The sequence below is a fragment of the Orussus abietinus genome, unplaced genomic scaffold (assembly GCF_000612105.2).
Source record: "Orussus abietinus isolate OABI.00-Male unplaced genomic scaffold, Oabi_2.0 scaffold92, whole genome shotgun sequence".
Classification (NCBI taxonomy): domain Eukaryota; kingdom Metazoa; phylum Arthropoda; class Insecta; order Hymenoptera; family Orussidae; genus Orussus; species Orussus abietinus.
This window is the reverse complement of record NW_019394274.1, coordinates 262503-278500: the sequence shown is the minus strand read 5'-3', so window position 1 is coordinate 278500 and position 15998 is coordinate 262503. Positions and strand designations below refer to the sequence as shown.

General features: G+C 47.2%; 3 protein-coding genes across 8 annotated transcripts; 2 read left to right on the top strand and 1 right to left on the bottom strand.

Annotated features, from left to right (window-relative positions):
• Positions 1-61: 61 nt before the first annotated feature.
• On the top strand, positions 62-4929 carry LOC105697423 (DNA repair and recombination protein RAD54-like). 2 transcript variants are annotated; one of them, XM_012420730.1, is made up of 11 exons: positions 62-212; positions 319-528; positions 617-807; positions 926-1128; positions 1198-1640; positions 1751-2012; positions 2087-2252; positions 2319-2724; positions 2827-2990; positions 3057-3277; positions 4542-4929. In XM_012420730.1, the coding sequence occupies exons 1-10, from the start codon at positions 210-212 to the stop codon at positions 3259-3261; spliced, it is 2253 nt and encodes a 750-aa protein (XP_012276153.1). In that variant the 5' UTR covers positions 62-209; the 3' UTR covers positions 3262-3277; positions 4542-4929. The 2 variants fall into 2 exon arrangements, with proteins under 2 accessions (XP_012276153.1, XP_012276152.1); XM_012420729.1 differs by having other exon boundaries at positions 4518-4929.
• LOC105697424 lies at positions 3274-8181 on the bottom strand. 3 transcript variants are annotated; one of them, XM_012420733.2, is made up of 5 exons: positions 7937-8181; positions 5205-5826; positions 4996-5123; positions 4126-4463; positions 3274-4037 (listed from the first exon to the last, which is right to left on the bottom strand). In XM_012420733.2, exons 2-5 carry the CDS (start codon positions 5315-5317, stop codon positions 3327-3329), a joined length of 1290 nt encoding a protein of 429 aa, XP_012276156.1. In that variant the 5' UTR covers positions 5318-5826; positions 7937-8181; the 3' UTR covers positions 3274-3326. The 3 variants fall into 3 exon arrangements, with proteins under 3 accessions (XP_012276156.1, XP_012276155.1, XP_012276154.1); XM_012420732.2 differs by lacking the exon at positions 7937-8181 and adding an exon at positions 6164-7073; XM_012420731.2 differs by lacking the exon at positions 7937-8181 and having other exon boundaries at positions 5205-7073.
• Positions 7196-15960, top strand: LOC105697422 (protein suppressor of sable). Of its 3 annotated transcripts, none has more exons than XM_012420727.1 (9): positions 7196-7710; positions 8217-8676; positions 9833-10208; positions 10333-10555; positions 10646-10998; positions 11081-11300; positions 11380-11768; positions 11842-12055; positions 12147-15960. In XM_012420727.1, exons 2-9 carry the CDS (start codon positions 8672-8674, stop codon positions 14078-14080), a joined length of 3714 nt encoding a protein of 1237 aa, XP_012276150.1. In that variant the 5' UTR covers positions 7196-7710; positions 8217-8671; the 3' UTR covers positions 14081-15960. The 3 variants fall into 3 exon arrangements, with proteins under 3 accessions (XP_012276150.1, XP_012276149.1, XP_012276151.1); XM_012420728.2 differs by having other exon boundaries at positions 7676-7710; positions 8336-8676; XM_012420726.1 differs by lacking the exon at positions 8217-8676.
• Positions 15961-15998: the final 38 nt, after the last annotated feature.

Sequence of the window (15998 nt, the reverse complement as noted above, 5' to 3'; positions counted from 1 at the left end):
GTGATAACATGCGAGGCATATCTAAACATCTGAATTTTCTATGCCGTTCCGGCATATTTAACGTTAACTGGCAAATGGCTAACTTCTAGTTGTCACGTTGTTACATTTTAGAGTTTTTGTTCTGGCGATCAGTTAAAACAACGATGCACTACAGCATTAAGAAATACGTTGAAGCAGTGACATGACGTTGAGAGAAACTCTCTGGAAACATGGTAAGGGCTTGATAATTGTGAACTTCAGACCATGTTTTGATTGTACAGTTTGTCCTGCTGTATGGAATAATTCTTTTTTCATTCTTTGCTTTTCAAACGCCGATAGATACGGTCGCTGGCTCCTAGTCAAAGAGGAAAGCGTCCACTGCTTTTAGACATATCCAATGATATTCCCAGGACATTACCTACCCAAACAGTTAAACAGATTGAGAAACGGTGTCGTCGAAATGATAGGACCATTGCCATTCCAGAGTGTAAAGTGGTTGCTCTTACCGCTGAAGATGTATCCGCTACACAGGAAATTATATCTGAACATGTGAGATCTATATTCGATTATCTTTTGTCAAATAACGAATATTGTATGATGTGAGATACATCGTATGATTTAAATTTCTGTATTACAGGAACAGCGAGTTCGTAAGTTACTTAGCAAGCCATTTAAAATTCCTATTCCGGGATATCAATTATCGGGTCGAGCACTTGGGATGCGTCTGTCTGGCCCTCGCAGAGCATTATACGACCCAAATGAAGCAAATGCTTTGGTCGTGTATGTTCCACCGGAACTCTCTGAACATGACAAGTTGAAATTAGACCCGTAAGTTTGCTCTTTTCCTTTATATTTTTCTGTAGATAGAACTACAATCCTTGGAAACATGAAAGAGTACATTCAAAACAAAATCGAATTGAATAATATATATTTAGTCTCGTTACAGATGTAAGCAGCTAGTACATGTGGTCGTAGACCCGGTGCTTTGTAATGTCTTACGACCCCATCAACGGGAAGGTGTTAAATTCATGTATGAATGCGTTACAGGAAAACGTATAGAAAATGCTTATGGTTGCATAATGGCCGATGAAATGGGTCTCGGGAAGACCTTACAGTGTATAACTCTAATGTGGACACTCCTCAAACAAGGTACTTGCATACAAATCTTTTACAAGTGGTATCTAACTTTTAGTATACATACAACATTTTCTTATCAAGGTCCTGAAGCTAAACCACTTATAGAGAAGGCAATTATCGTTGCTCCTAGTTCATTAGTAAAGAATTGGTACAATGAGATCATGAAGTGGCTAAACAATAGAGTTCGGCCTCTAGCAATAGATGGTGGCAGTAAAAGTGATATCGACGCAAAGCTAAATGGATTTATGAAAACTTATGGGCGTAGATGTGCCAATCCAGTATTAATAATTAGTTATGAAACATTTCGTCTACACTCCAAAGTTCTTCATGATGACGAAGTCGGGTTGGTGTTGTGTGATGAAGGCCATCGATTGAAAAATTCTGAAAATCAAACATATCAAGCCCTTATGGGCCTCAAAGCTAAACGAAGAGTTCTACTTAGTGGGACACCCATTCAAAACGATCTTCTGGAGTACTTTTCACTTGTACATTTTGTAAATCAGGGACTCCTTGGTACTGCCCAGGTACGTATAATTTATAAAATGCGGAAATAAGCTTTAAAAACCCTTTCAAATTATTTTTCATACATTTTTGAAACGCATAATTACCAGATAATCAATGCTATTGCTTTCAGGAATTTAGAAGAAAGTTTGAAAATCCAATCTTGAGGGGACAAGATGCAAACGCTTCCAATGAAGATCGTAAAGTTGCTCAAGAGAGACTGGAAGAATTAGTTACCATTGTTAATAAATGCTTAATCCGTCGAACTAGCGCTCTACTCTCCAAATATTTACCTGTTAAACATGAGATGGTCATTTGTATAAAGATGACAAAACTGCAGACTGATCTCTACAATAACTTCATTAACAGCGAAGCAGTTAGACGGTCCATGCAAGGTATTAATCATTATCGTAAGCACTCTAATGTTCGATACAGTTAGCTACATTTATCTCCATACTGTCCATTTCAGAAAATGATACAGGGACCACAAAGAAAGGAAGTATATCGGCACTCGCAGCAATTACATTACTCAAAAAATTGTGTAATCATCCGGAGCTGATTTATGAAAAGATTTTGGAAAAATCTGACGGTTTTGAAAATGCTCTGAATCTATTGCCATCTAATTACAGCACCAAGTAAGACAATACATTTTTATTACGATTTGACTTACGGGAGCTTAATACATATTTAATTTTTTCCAGAGATGTTATGCCGGAATTATCCGGAAAACTTATGGTATTGGACTGCCTTTTGGCAACGATCAAATCTACGACAGATGATAAAATCGTTTTAGTGTCTAATTACACTCAGACACTGGATTTGTTCGAAAAACTCAGCCGCAAACGGTGCTATCGTTACGTGAGACTCGATGGTACAATGAGTATTAAGAAGAGAGCCAAAGTTGTGGATAATTTCAACGATCCAAACAGTGGAGATTTTATCTTTATGCTTAGCTCTAAAGCAGGAGGGTGCGGACTGAATTTAATAGGAGCGAATCGTCTAGTAATGTTCGATCCAGACTGGAATCCTGCGAACGATGATCAGGCTATGGCTCGAGTATGGCGAGATGGTCAGAAAAAACCGTGTTTCATCTATCGCTTCTTATCCGTGAGTATTACCATACCGATGGAAATTATGAAACACAGTGTAATCAAGATATATTACTATGGTGTCAAATTTGCATTTCGTATCCTCTTTGACAACTTCTAGACTGGAACGATAGAGGAAAAGATTTTCCAGCGGCAGGCTCATAAAAAGGCATTAAGTTCAACGGTGGTCGATCAGGAAGACGATGTCGCTAGACACTTTACGCTTACAGATCTTCGCGACTTATTCGGTTTAGAAGAGGATACCATCTCGGATACTCATGCAAAGTATGTACTCATAATTTTATTCGGCTCATTCATTTGTGCTTTAATTCTGAAATATTTACATAACAGGTTCAAATGTAAAAGATGTGTCAATGGTGTCGAATGTAAAGGTCCTCCTGAACAGTCGGACTGCAACTCCGATCTGTCGGATTGGAGACATGCTCATAATGCTCGAACCCTTCCGGACATACCTCTGCGTCAATGTTGGTCAAGTGGCATTTCATTTGTGTTCCACCATCGCTCGCACGAACAAGTAAAGACAGAAAGTGTATGAAGCACAATTATGCCATGTAAGTATAATTCTCGGTACGCTTCATTTAAAATAATGACATTATTTCGTTAGTACTCTAATTGGTCGTTGTCAATTGCTCTCTTTGTTGAGTTTTTCCGATTTTTCCCCTTATTTTTTTTTGCATTATTTTTCTTTGAGTTTTGCTTCGTTTTATTCACTGGCTTTTTATTTTTCTTTTGAGATTTTGGTTTAGATACTTTGGGTCGCTTTTTTGTCTTATTCGACTTGGCTGAACTCTTTGTCTTAATTTTCTTCTTGAAAATCGTGGGTTTTTTCTTCTGCGCTGATCGGTATTTTTTCAAACCTTTCACTTTCTTCTTTGACCAGTGAGTCGTCATCGAACGGTCTTTAGCATTCATCAGTTTCACCGAACGCAATTTGTTTGAAACATCGGGTGGTAATTTGTTCTTGACAATTATTTTAGATGTGTTATGAGAGGCCCCGTTGTTAGATTTATTCACAATTTGTGTAGTTGTCTGAATTTCTGTCTCATTAACTACTCGCAATTTATATTTCGGTGATGATTGTTGATGATTAATCCCCATAGAGTTATTCAAATTTTCTGTTTCGAATTTTGGATATCTCCTGTTATTAAATTCGGGTTCAGATGCATTTGTTTGCATGACCGATGAATTACTATCATCATCAATTTCCAATTCACTAGTTGTCGAATTGATGTCTATATTAGCTATCGAGATGTGATGTACCAGAAAGTGGGAATCATCGTCTACCTCCTCTTCGGAGTATTCTTCTTGATCCTAAAACGTAGTTTATAGTGACAGTGCTTAATTAGCAAACAACTTATTTTCTAAAAAAATAAAAAACAGAAGCAGAATACTGGATTACCCCGACATTATCCAGGGTTGACGCAGGATTGATAAGTGCATGCATATTTTCAGTTTTCGTTGATCCTTTGGACTCACTAACATCTCTAAGATTTGGATATTTAGGAATATTTATACTTCGGCGCTCTACAGTATGATATCGCCTGAATAGTACTTGCTGCGCATTGAATTTTTTTTTCCTCACAATATTTTTCACTTCGAAAGTCTTGTTACGTTTTAAATACGCAATATAATCGATTTCATCGAGAGCCTTATCGATGATAGGATTACGTGCGACTTCTTTCAGTCGTTTCCCAGTGCTAACATTTTTTGAAAAATAACGTTTACTGTCTCCATGATCTGCAAAAGTATTTACATGATAAATTTAATATTCAATATTTTATATACCTACAGTTGTGGCACTCAATATGCTTTTAGAAGAGACGTTCTTCTACAATGTAGCGGAAAAATAAATGAAGAAGAATATTGGTCTCCAATGAAACAATATGAACAAGATGTGAGCCTGAAAGCATTGTACAATGTGGAGGTATTTACACTAATATTCTTGTTCCCATCAATTTATTCCTGACAACGAGAAAGTTTTTATAATTAAAATTTAATTTTTTATGCCACGTTGTCAGTGCGAGGGAAGTGATAATAGTACGTACAAATGTGTAAACGTAGTAGGTCGTCTGTTATTACAAATGCTAGTAAATTTGTTTATTTTGTACATGAAGTAGAATGTAATGATGGTAGACTGCTATTTTTTGCACTTTTTGAAGATATTCGAAATAAACAAGGGTCGCTGAGGTATTGAGATTGAAAATGATTGTAATTAGTATCTCATCGATCTCGTTGTTAATATTTTATATTATGTAGGTTTTACTCTTACCGATAATATGGCGCAGGTGCAGATAAAAGCACGATTTGCAATGCACTCTCCCCTGCAACCATTGCTTGCTCACATTGTAACTCTTAATGGTATCGCATTCTTCTGTAGTATTTCTTTCAGAACAATTCCTTAAATAAAATCAGGTGAACGATATGCCATGATTTTAATACTTAAGATTTGTAATAACTGAAAGGATTTGTAAAACTTACGGTTTCTCTGCGAGGCTTCCGTTCACCATCCAATGGTAATAAATGAAGAATGTTGTTACCGTAAAAAGGCACCGATTGATCCGACTGAAAGTACTCGATCTACTCGACACCATGGTTAAAAAAAAGCCAGTATCCAATTTAGAGTTCCATAGACACAGTTCTATTAAACGTTCGATTATTCAGAGTACCGACTTTCCATCTCGATTACCCGTGCAATTGCGTTCAGTTGATTCGTTTGAACTAACAGCGTTGGTTGGAGGAGTTTGAGCAAACTGTAGCTTATTCGGTGAAAATGCATCACAATGGGTGTAAAACTGTTAATTAATCGCTGCTAAAGCAGCAAACAAGTTTTCCACGGTTCGGTTACGGCCCAACTTATGCTACAATTTCCTTATCTAGAAATTGAACCGAACACGAAGGTGCGAAATCTTGGAAGGAATTGAAATAATTACGTATGAACGGAAGTCATTTGGTTTATTAATTTAGGATAGCTTTGTACAAAAATTGTTGGGTACAAATATCAATTCAAACGTAGTCGGTAACATCACGTCGAGCCTAAAATTGGGCCTTTGAAGCGAAATTGTAACCTCGGTCGCAAGATGGCCCCACGCGGCCAAATTCTCTGTAAAATAGAACCACTTTTTGTCAGCATTTTAAAACCTCTTCGGACCAATGTATACAAAGGTATGCTTATCTACTAATTCGAGTACAATTACTCGTTACCCTGTATACATCACGAGCCGCATATAACAAAGACGTAACTTTGCGCAAGCGAAAAAAAAAAGCGTAGGCAGCTGTCAACGACCAAAATTATCGAAAAGTTAAACCAATGTCGATCGCAGAATTACGAATAAACTCCAGAGCCACTTCCCGAAAATAGAAGCGGCTTGCGTGTCTCGTAAAAAGTCAATTTGTCGAGCCTTAATTAGGAGATCGACTTTTCCATCGCTTAACGAGACCTTCTCCATGGGCAGGTACGAAGTCCTTCGCGAGAAAGAATTGGATCTTCGGGTCCAGGGAGAGAGAGAGAGAGCGAGAGAAAGAGAGGGGAGCGATCGAACGGTCCGTTTCCGGGCACCGATCGCAGGAGACGTTCACCCGGTTCACCCGGTTCACCCGGCCATAATTATCTCGTCGGTCGAGGAGCTCTCGAGCACGTAGACGCGGCGTGACGTAACGCACGTATCCCAAGAAGGCGACGTCTTTCGATCGGGCAGTACGAACGGTGAACGGGAGCCAATGGCTCGGCGCGTCGCGTCGTCACGAACAAAGTGGGGTAATAGAGAGGTAGCCGGGTGGGGGAAGGTCGCAGGGAAGACGCGGTCTCCGGGTCACGTGGTCCCGACGGAGCGCTCCGATTGGCCGGGCCGACCTCGCCTCGCTTTCCCTCCGACTCGGCGGCCGCTCGCGCCGTTTTCCGTCCAGCCGCCCGCTCAGAATAGTTCCAGATGTGGCCATGTTTAGTTAATCTTTGAAGTTTCGCTCGAATCAATTCATACACCACCGCATCTTTACATAACTGCCGACCGATCGTAACCGCTCTGCCCGCCGATCGCCCTCTTCGCCGCCTGCGGCTACCCGCGCCCGCACACTTAATTGCCGAGAGCGCTCTCTCGCGCCGCAAATAAGGGCCGCGGTGTCAGCCCGAGTCGACGCCATATTACGGCCCGCTCGCGCGAGCTCTCGAGGCCGTGCCGCGCCGGTCAGGGCGCGACGCGCGCACCTGGCCCGGGATCGAAAAGGCGCATCGCGCGAGGGCTAGCGAGCCAGCCTCGCTTCCCTCGGCGTGGCGCGCGCCCTCTCTCTCGCAACGGTTCGTCGTCCCCCTGAAGAGAAGGTACCTAGTGGAAAGAGATCTCGCGAGCACGCGTCTCCGCCATTTTCGGGGCGTCGCTCGCGCGAGGTGCGCGCGCGCGCTCGCTCATCCGGGAAGCGGAGGTGCGCGCGCATCGCCGGGGCGGGCGGACGCGCGATTGGCCGCCGGGCGGCGCGCTCCCCTCCCCTCCCGGCGCCCGCGAAGCAGACTTTGGTCAGCCCTGCCGCGGCGAGAGAGATCGAGGGGCGCCATTTTCCGATACGCCGACCGGCCGAGAGAGAGACGCGCCAAGTGATCCACGCGGACCTTTTCGCTGCCGAGTGCTCAGGGAGGAACCGGGCGGCTTGGCGAGAGCCCATGCAATTCCCGGCCGTCCGCCGGTAACCGGCGGCTATCGGCGGCTATCGGCCCACGGGAGGAGGGGAAGGGACGGATAATTCGTGCACCGACGTGGCGCGGCATTCATTCCGGTCGGGAGAGACGCGGAGGCTGGTCCGAGTCGAGGCGATGGTAGAGCTCGGGCGGGGGAGCTACATGGGCAAAGAGCGATCGAGTGGCGGGTAACGGCTCGAATAGTGGGACACCGTACATGAGATAATAACTTTAGTAGCGAAAGAAAACACGATTGGCCGAACAAACGGGGAGTATGGCACTCGAGAGTGTTTCCGGGGCCCAGACTCTAATACAAAGGTTTGCCTAATCATTTTTATTCGGAGGCGCGCGCGCGCCCGCGCACGCCCACCGCTATGCGCCGCGTGAACACTCGCTCTCACCCTCTCTCTACCCTACACCGACGCGCGGCGCTGGCTGCACGCGTATACGCTCACCCCGGCGCCGCCGGCGGCGCCGGCGGCGCCGGCGGAGGACCTGGGAGTGCGCTCTCGCGACGAAGGGAACCGCTCGGCTCTTCTCCTACCTTGCCGTTTTCGGGCGACGCGACTTTCGATTTCGGTCGTTGAACCCCGAGCCACCTCGGGTTTTATTCCGACGGATGTTTCTCTTTCCACGATCCCGAGTACCCTCGCATGGACGTGGCGCGGAATTGACGCGTTATCTGGCCGCGGAGTCGAGTGGACTCGCGTTAAGGGCTCGGAGATTCTCCAAGTCGAATTTAATTTTTCTTTCCGTTTTTTTCGTTCTTCCTTGCCAGGTCGAAGTATGTATATGTAGGTATATATTCTCGCAACTCCCTGTAGATCTCGAGGCCGTCCCGTTTATTGGTCGAGTGCGTTTTAATCGAGGGTGCCAGGAGGTCGCGACGACGTTTACTCTTGCCGCGCCTTAAAGCCTGCAAGTGCAAGATAGGACCTTTCAGGCTCTGCCCGCCCTAAGGGCGGTTGCATCGACCTGCGACGACCGGCGCCGGTCCGCGTCCGAATTCTAGCCCGACTAATGCAATTCGTGTCAATGACGCAACGATGACGAGGTATGCCAATGCTTTATGACGAGTCGTCGGTACGATGCCAATGCTCGCATGAATTATGACGACCGGCCTATGGTCGCGATCGTGACGACGATGAACATGATTATGACAGTGATGACCACGATGATGCTCCTATTGTTTATGATGATGATGATGATGATGATGATGATGATGATGGCGGTGACGGTGGTAGTGAGACGACGACGGTTGGCGATAAGCGGATAAGAAATGCGGTAAGGTAACGATACGCTGTTAACTGATTTACCAGTGAACATGGTTTACCATTATATGGGGTATTTCAGGAGATTCTTTTTTTTTTGGAGATTTCTTATCGAGAAGTTTCACGGAGAATTTTTTTATGAAGAGGTTTCGTGGAGACTTCACGGACGTATTTTCGTGGAGATTTTTCACGGAGATTTACGGCGATCTATTTGGAACGGTCTAGTCTAATTGCACGTGTTGTAGGTGCACCCGGATACGGATGCGGTCGATTAATTTACTTGGCAAGTAGACCGGCGAATTATTATCCATTTTATTAATTTTCGATGCCTTTATTGGATCGGGTCGATGTCGAGGTAACGGACGCCGTTGATGGCTGAGATCATGTACCTTTATGAATTTTTATTGGACTTTGAGCACACCTTGCGAAATTTTTTTCTAGTCCGATTTCCCCGCGATCGCTTGCCGGGCGATTTTGACTTTTTTTTTTTTGTTGGTTTCGAGCCACGACGCGATCCGATTTCGCGTTTTCTCCGCCTGGGTGGGTTGCGGGGGGTGGCAAACGCTTAGGCGAGTTTCTATTAATACTTCCTTTTCTCTGCCTTTTGTCGGCGGGTTTCTTCTTCTCTGGCCTCTCTTTGGATTCGACGCTCGCCCGTTAAGATTAATTACTGCATGCGCCGTTTGCGGAAAAAGCTACTTTTGGCTTGGGAAGCTCTTTTCACCCGTGATATCGCGAGCGGTACGGCTTTGTTAAATGGATCGTGTTAATACGTTGCAGTGGTTGTTCGCAATGAATCGTCTTACGACTTTTGTTTGACTAATCGGTCGCTCTTATCGCCAACTCGCCGCATTGAAAAATTAAATAGCGAGTAGAAGTGCTACTTGAACTGTCCTTCGCGTCGAGGTCATGGACGTAAAAATTCAATTCGTTAGGGTAACTTGGAACTACGTGGCGGATTTATTTCGTTAACGAGAATCGGGTCGAGGTCATCGCTGATCGTCGTCGTCGGTGGTCGTTGCGACGAACTCGTCATCGTGAAAGCATTGAGCGGAATTTGTATTCCGCCTCGTCGATCGTCATCGTTGCGGCTTGGCTGTGGAAATTCTGATTCGAGAAAGAGAAATTCAGACGACCTTAATAACGTATTTCTCTCCTTTTGCGAACAGTCAGAATGACAATGACTTGGAGGACGGCGAGATTCCGTCCGACGAGGACGACGACACGAGCTCGCCGGCCCCGAAGGCAGCTCAGGAACCACCGAAGCCGGAGCCGAAACCCGAGCCACCCAAGAGCAAGAGCTTCGACTGCAAGTACAACAAGAACAAAAAGCCCTCGGTGCAAGGAGGCAGCAAGCTCGATAGGTTTCACAAATTCAAGAACCCTACCGAAGACTGGGCGGGCGACGTCGAGAAAGCCATCAGGGCGGCTCTCGAGGAGGACAAGTCGAAGGGACAAGACAAGTCCAAGAACAAGAACAACAGGAACAAAAATCGCAAGAGAATACGAGATGACAAGGAGGACGAGAAGAACAAGGAGCAGAAGGTGGGTAGGACGCGAGGTCCCTCTTCCTGGCAATATCGATGAAACAAGATAAAATGGAATGAAATAAAATATTTAAATATTCGATACGCCGAGTATTACATATAGCACATGATTTTAATTCCAGAAGCGAAAGTTCAGCGACGACGAGAACGGCAACGAGGACGACGACGAGATGCTGTTCGTCCGAGGAGCTTCGCCCATCAGGAAGGACAGCAGGGAGAACGTTTCTCCTCCAAGGAGGATGAACGACCACGAGAATTTCGACAATAATTCGGACTACGACGAGCGACCCGTCCTCAGTCGTCACCGGGAAAGCGAGAATAAACGCGGAGGCGGAAGGGGCGGAGGTATACCTCACTCTGGATATTTTTATATTTTCATTCGGCCGAGGTTTATTCGCTATTCCCGTGATAATCTATAATTTGGCGGTCCAACAGGTCGCCGAGGTGGGAAGAGCGAACGCGGCAGCAAGAACAAAGGTCGCGGCCAGATGCGGAACGACCGGAACAATCGCAGGAACCAATCGAACGATCACGGCCAAGATCCTGACGCGATATGTCTGTATTACATGCAAGGGAAGTGCCATCGAGGCGACGACTGTCCCTTTTCGCACAATGCTCTGCCGCCTAGGAAAATGGAGCTCTGCAAGTTCTACCTAATGGACTGCTGCGCGAAAAGGGACAAATGTTTGTACATGCACCACGACTTCCCTTGCAAGTACTTCCATACGGGGCTGAAGTGCATCCAAGGGGACAAGTGCAAGTTCTCGCATCAGCCGTTAAGCGAACAAGTGAGGGCACTTCGTCACGAGACCTCGATGGATACAATTGTACTCGCGATGATGTAAGGTAACTCCTGGGTTTGTCTCGCAGGTGAAAAACATTCTGCTGAAGCATCTCGAAACCGCCCCGAAGGAGATCCTAGGCGACTTCCCAAGACTGAGCAGGGAAGGAGCGATGCTGATGATCAACAATACAGCCAGAAGTCTTACTCAAGGTACCGACATGCCGAACCAAAAGATCCCGAGTCTCTTCGAGCTGAACGTACACACGCCCGATTCTACCACTAAGACTGACGAGAAAACGGACGAAGGTAGCCATCTTCGTTGATGAATATTCGATAGATTTCGAAAGCAACGGGCTAAGGGTGTTTGTATGCCTTCGATCGATAGGTAAACCGACATCTCTTGGTCCTTCGCTCGACGCGTCCCCGAATGGCCAGCAGAAGGGGATGAACGCGTCGAAGGAGAGGAAGCCTTCGGGAAAGAAGACCCGCTGGGGCTCGGATGAGGACAGAGTTCCCTACGAGCAGATAATGCTTCTTCAGTCGGCCAATCAGCTGGGTCTTCAGCTTCCGAACGCCGCCCTTGGACTGGCCGTCCAGCAGCAGCTGCAGCAGCAATTCCTCATGCAGCAGCAACATCAGCATCAACAACAGCAACAGAATATGCCCGCCATGGACTTCTACACCGAGACCAGCGCGAGTTCCAACGAGGGACCGCGAATGAAGGAGAAAGAGGACTTTACCAAGGACGTGGAAGAAGACGAGATACTTGCACAAGTAACATCCCTTCCCGTACTTGTTTCTAATCGTGTCATGGTGTTGTATGGATCTAAACAATGTGGGATTTTAGGCAAAGGTGAAAGAAGCGGCGAGTGCAGTTTCCAGGGACGTGGATCTTCGACAACTGTTGGCGTCTTCCACGAAACCACCGCCCGTGGTTAGTATAGCGGACGAGGTGGCCAATCTTACCCAATCCAAGATCGACGAGGAGAGCGATCGAGACGAGGAGAGCGATCTCGTCATCGAGATGCCAGCCGAAGAGGAGGAAAAGGAGAAGGAATCAGGTGAGGGTATTTTCCATTTGTCGGTTCTGGTGTTTTTTTTTTTTTTTTTTTAAAGGAATATTTGATGTAACGCGTTCAATTATTTTTCTAGAATCCCAAAACTCGACTCAATCGTCCGAGAAATCCTTGTCGGCGCAGGACGACGACCAGGAGATCCCCTCGCATCTGCCGAAGAAGGCGCAGGAGCTGTTCATGCGCATCCAGCAGCAACAGCGTGCCGCCCAGGACAGCTTCAAGAACATGGATGAGGAGGACAAGAGCAAGGAGAGCAAGCTCCAGACGCTGGAGGACTGGTATTCGGACGACGACGACGACGAGGACGAGGTCGAAGAGAACGACGAGGACGACGATGACGACGACGACGGGGAGACGGGCCACCTGACGATAGTTTTGAAGGACTCGCAGAAGGAGGAGAGCGAGCAGGACGCCGAGAACAAGGGCTCCGTGCAGGAGGAGCCTTCCTCGGGGGTGGGCCAGGTGCCTAGCATCCCGCAACCGGCGGTGATAGCCGACAAGCTGGGCGACCTGAGCAAGATCGACATCAGCGCCGAGGTGTCGAAGCTCCTCTCGTCGATCAAGGCCCAGAGCTCGAATGGAAAGACGCAGACTCAGTCGAAGACTCCGTCGGCAGCCAGAGAGGCCTCCAGAGGTGCCAGCACCGACGAACCTCGAGACGACCACGGTCGCGAGGGTCAGTTCGCGATGCAGCACCAGGTAAAGGCCGAGCACGAGTCCGCGGAGCGGGGGTCATCGCCGGGTCCTAGCACCGCGCCCGCTCCCGTGTCCAGGGACCCTCGCATGTCCAGGGACCCCAGACAGAGGCGGGAGGAAGTCAAGGTGAGCAGTCCCAGCACGGCGGACGCGAAGAAGGACACCAGGTATCCCAGGGCGGGCACCAGCATCTACAGCTCGGGGATCATCGCGGTGGACGTCAACATGGACACCGACCTCAGAGCGAGGGCGGACCAGGATCACAGGAGGAAGGACATGGACCTGAGACAGCGCTTCCAGACCGACTTCGGCGACACCGACCTCAGGGTGGTCGGCGGCAGCTTCGTGGACCCGCCCGGCAGGTCCGACGTGGACCTGCGACAGATGCTGAGCTTGCCCTTCAAGCCGGCCCCTTCGCACGCGCCCTGCACCGAGATCGACGCCACGGTCTCCTCGCATCTGCCCATGCCCTACCGGGTCTACGTCGTGGACATCCCCCGGCCCGACTACACCGGGCTCAAGCTGACGAAGAACGATCCCCAAGTGCGGTACGACCCGCGGCTCAGAAAGATCTTCCGGCTGCCGAAGACCGACCTGGCGGACTCGCCCATGTCGCCGCCGCCGATGAAGATGGAGCCGCCCAACAAGTCGCCGCCCCAAGTCCGGGCGGACCCCAGAAGGAAGACCATAGAGGCCGCCAATCAGTCCTCCATGAACAACGCGGTGTCCTCGGTGCTCCAGGTGGGGCCTGGTCCACCTCAATCTCAACAGCCGCCGGGGGAGATGCCCGGCATGGGGCTGGGCCCTCAGGGGATCGCAGGGCCTCCTGGGATGCCCATGCCCATGATGGGGAACATGGGCCCGATGGGACCCATGATGAGCGGGCCCATGCCGCCGCCCAATGTCCCGCAGATACCCATGGGTGGGATGCAGAACGTCGGCCCCAATGGACCCATCGTTCCGCAGAACCAGGTGCCCTTCGATCCTCGCTTCAACGCTCAGAGGAACAACGGCGCCGGACTCTTGGGCCCGGCTCCGGGATTGGGGTTCACCCCCGAGGTGGGACCCTCTTACGACAACCCCGGGTATCCCCCGGGGAACTTCGGCAACTTTGGCCCCGGCCCTGGGCCCGCTGATCCTAATATCATAGGCTTCGGTCCCAATGGACCCAATGGACCCAATGGACCCAATTTTAACAACCCGGAGTGGAACGCGAGTCAGGGCCAGAACAGGAGAGGCGGCAGGTTGCGCAGGCGGAACAGGAACAGGGCCAACCCTATCCCTGGAAGCAGGGGCAACAGGTCGCCCCCGTGAGGACGAAGCACATTTATGGGAGGAACTCGGGATTAAGTCGAGATCGAACTAATTGCGATGTGCCGTTCCTCGATTACGACTATTCGTCGTCTTTCCCGGAACTTCCATGTCGCAGGACGGATATAAGAACTCTGGAACTCTTGTGGAATTCGGGAAAACCTTACGCAAGGATTCGGGGGTCAGGACTTATCATACCTTGAAACGTTGAAACCGATTATGACGCTCGAAACGCTGTTTTTTTTTTCTCTCCGTCTCTGTCGAGATATCGTATGTATGCATCTTCGTCGAGATAAGGGCTCGGCGGGCGAATTCGCTCGTGGATGAATCTGTACATATTGAGAGATAGCTCGCTTTTGATGCAAGCCGAACACCCTCTTTAGGTAGAATTCGCTGAATCGGGACGAGTGCCTCGCTTCTTCGCTTGGATTTTCATTTTCTACGTCTTCCAAACGTATGACGACGCTTTAGGGCCACGTACTCTGCACCTGCGAGTCTAGATTAGGGACTAAGCGAGTTTACTGATAAGAGATTTAGTTTCTTCTACCTTTCTTTCTTTTTTTCAACTTCTCGTTTTCACGAGGTCGAGACCGACAGTCGTCCTTCGGTAGGCCGGCCATGCTCCATAGTAATAATCGCCATAAAGTACTGATGTAAATGTTTAAAAAGTTGTATAATAACTTCCAGACGTTTCCCCCTTATGTCTTATTTGTGGAAGACAAAGGTTGGGTCGTCTTGCCTCTTAGGACGCGTTTTACGTAGTTTGGGAATCCTTGCACCGGATTTCTGCGTAAACTCGCGGATGAAATCGGAGTTGAAATATTTCCTTAGGTTTAGGAGGCATTCGGGGCGATTTTTAAGGTACACGCGGAATTTTAGGGAAGTAATCAAGGTACTTTGCTCATTAATCTTTGCCGGTCTTCGAGAGTCAAGCAATGAGGAAAGGACGATACTTGAGGAGCACAGAATTTGGTCTCGTGGGTGAAAAGCAGATTTGGCTACGCGTACTATTAATAGCCATTTATTGGAGTATAGTTATGAAATTAAGTTGCCGTGGATGCTTCTTTTGGCTATGCGTACTATTAATAGCCATTTATTGGAGTATAGTTATGAAATTAAGTTTCCGTGGATGCTTCTTTAAAATTTCTCACTGGCATTAAAACAGTTGTATGGTTGAATCATGTTTCGTACTCCGTGGATCCTTTTTTTATGGATTACTGGCATTCAATGCGAAGAACGATTGTAATGGGTACAAATGATTGCTCTTAGTTATGCTCGTATCTTCTTTCTCACATTCTTGGCTGCAACAACTTAACTTGCAAATCTACATTTTGAGGTAAGAAAATGTAACTCTTGATTGAAAGTATATTTAGTACGGCCATGGGACCGATACACCGAAGTAAGTCTCCTGACGTTTTATCTTTTTCCTCTGGTGGAATTAAGGAGGATTAATCGTGCACATTCTAGTAAATATAAAAAAGCCTCAATTGTTTATAAATGAACGTATGTCAATCATGAAAACGACGAGTCAAGGTATGGATATTTGCTTCTGTGTCTTCGTTCCATGGCATGGTTAAATAAAAAGGCTTACATAGCAAATAGTTACTCGACAAAAGACTGTGTAAAAGGTATATTTTTATGTACAGAACTATAGTTAGTACTTACATAGTAACGGTGGTGACGTATTTTGTTGCACACTTAAGTATAATTAGTAAGAAAAATTCGTGCAGCAATTCTTCCTAGACTTAAGGAACTTTTTAAATTATATACCTGTTAAATTACTGGTAGAATTAGGTACAGCTATGGTTACGCAAAGTTTAAAGTGGTGTACATATATTAACAAATGGAATAGATTATTGTAATAAATGATTTGTATAACAGTATCGAGTGGGCCGTCACTGTTGCATGTTGACTTTTATAC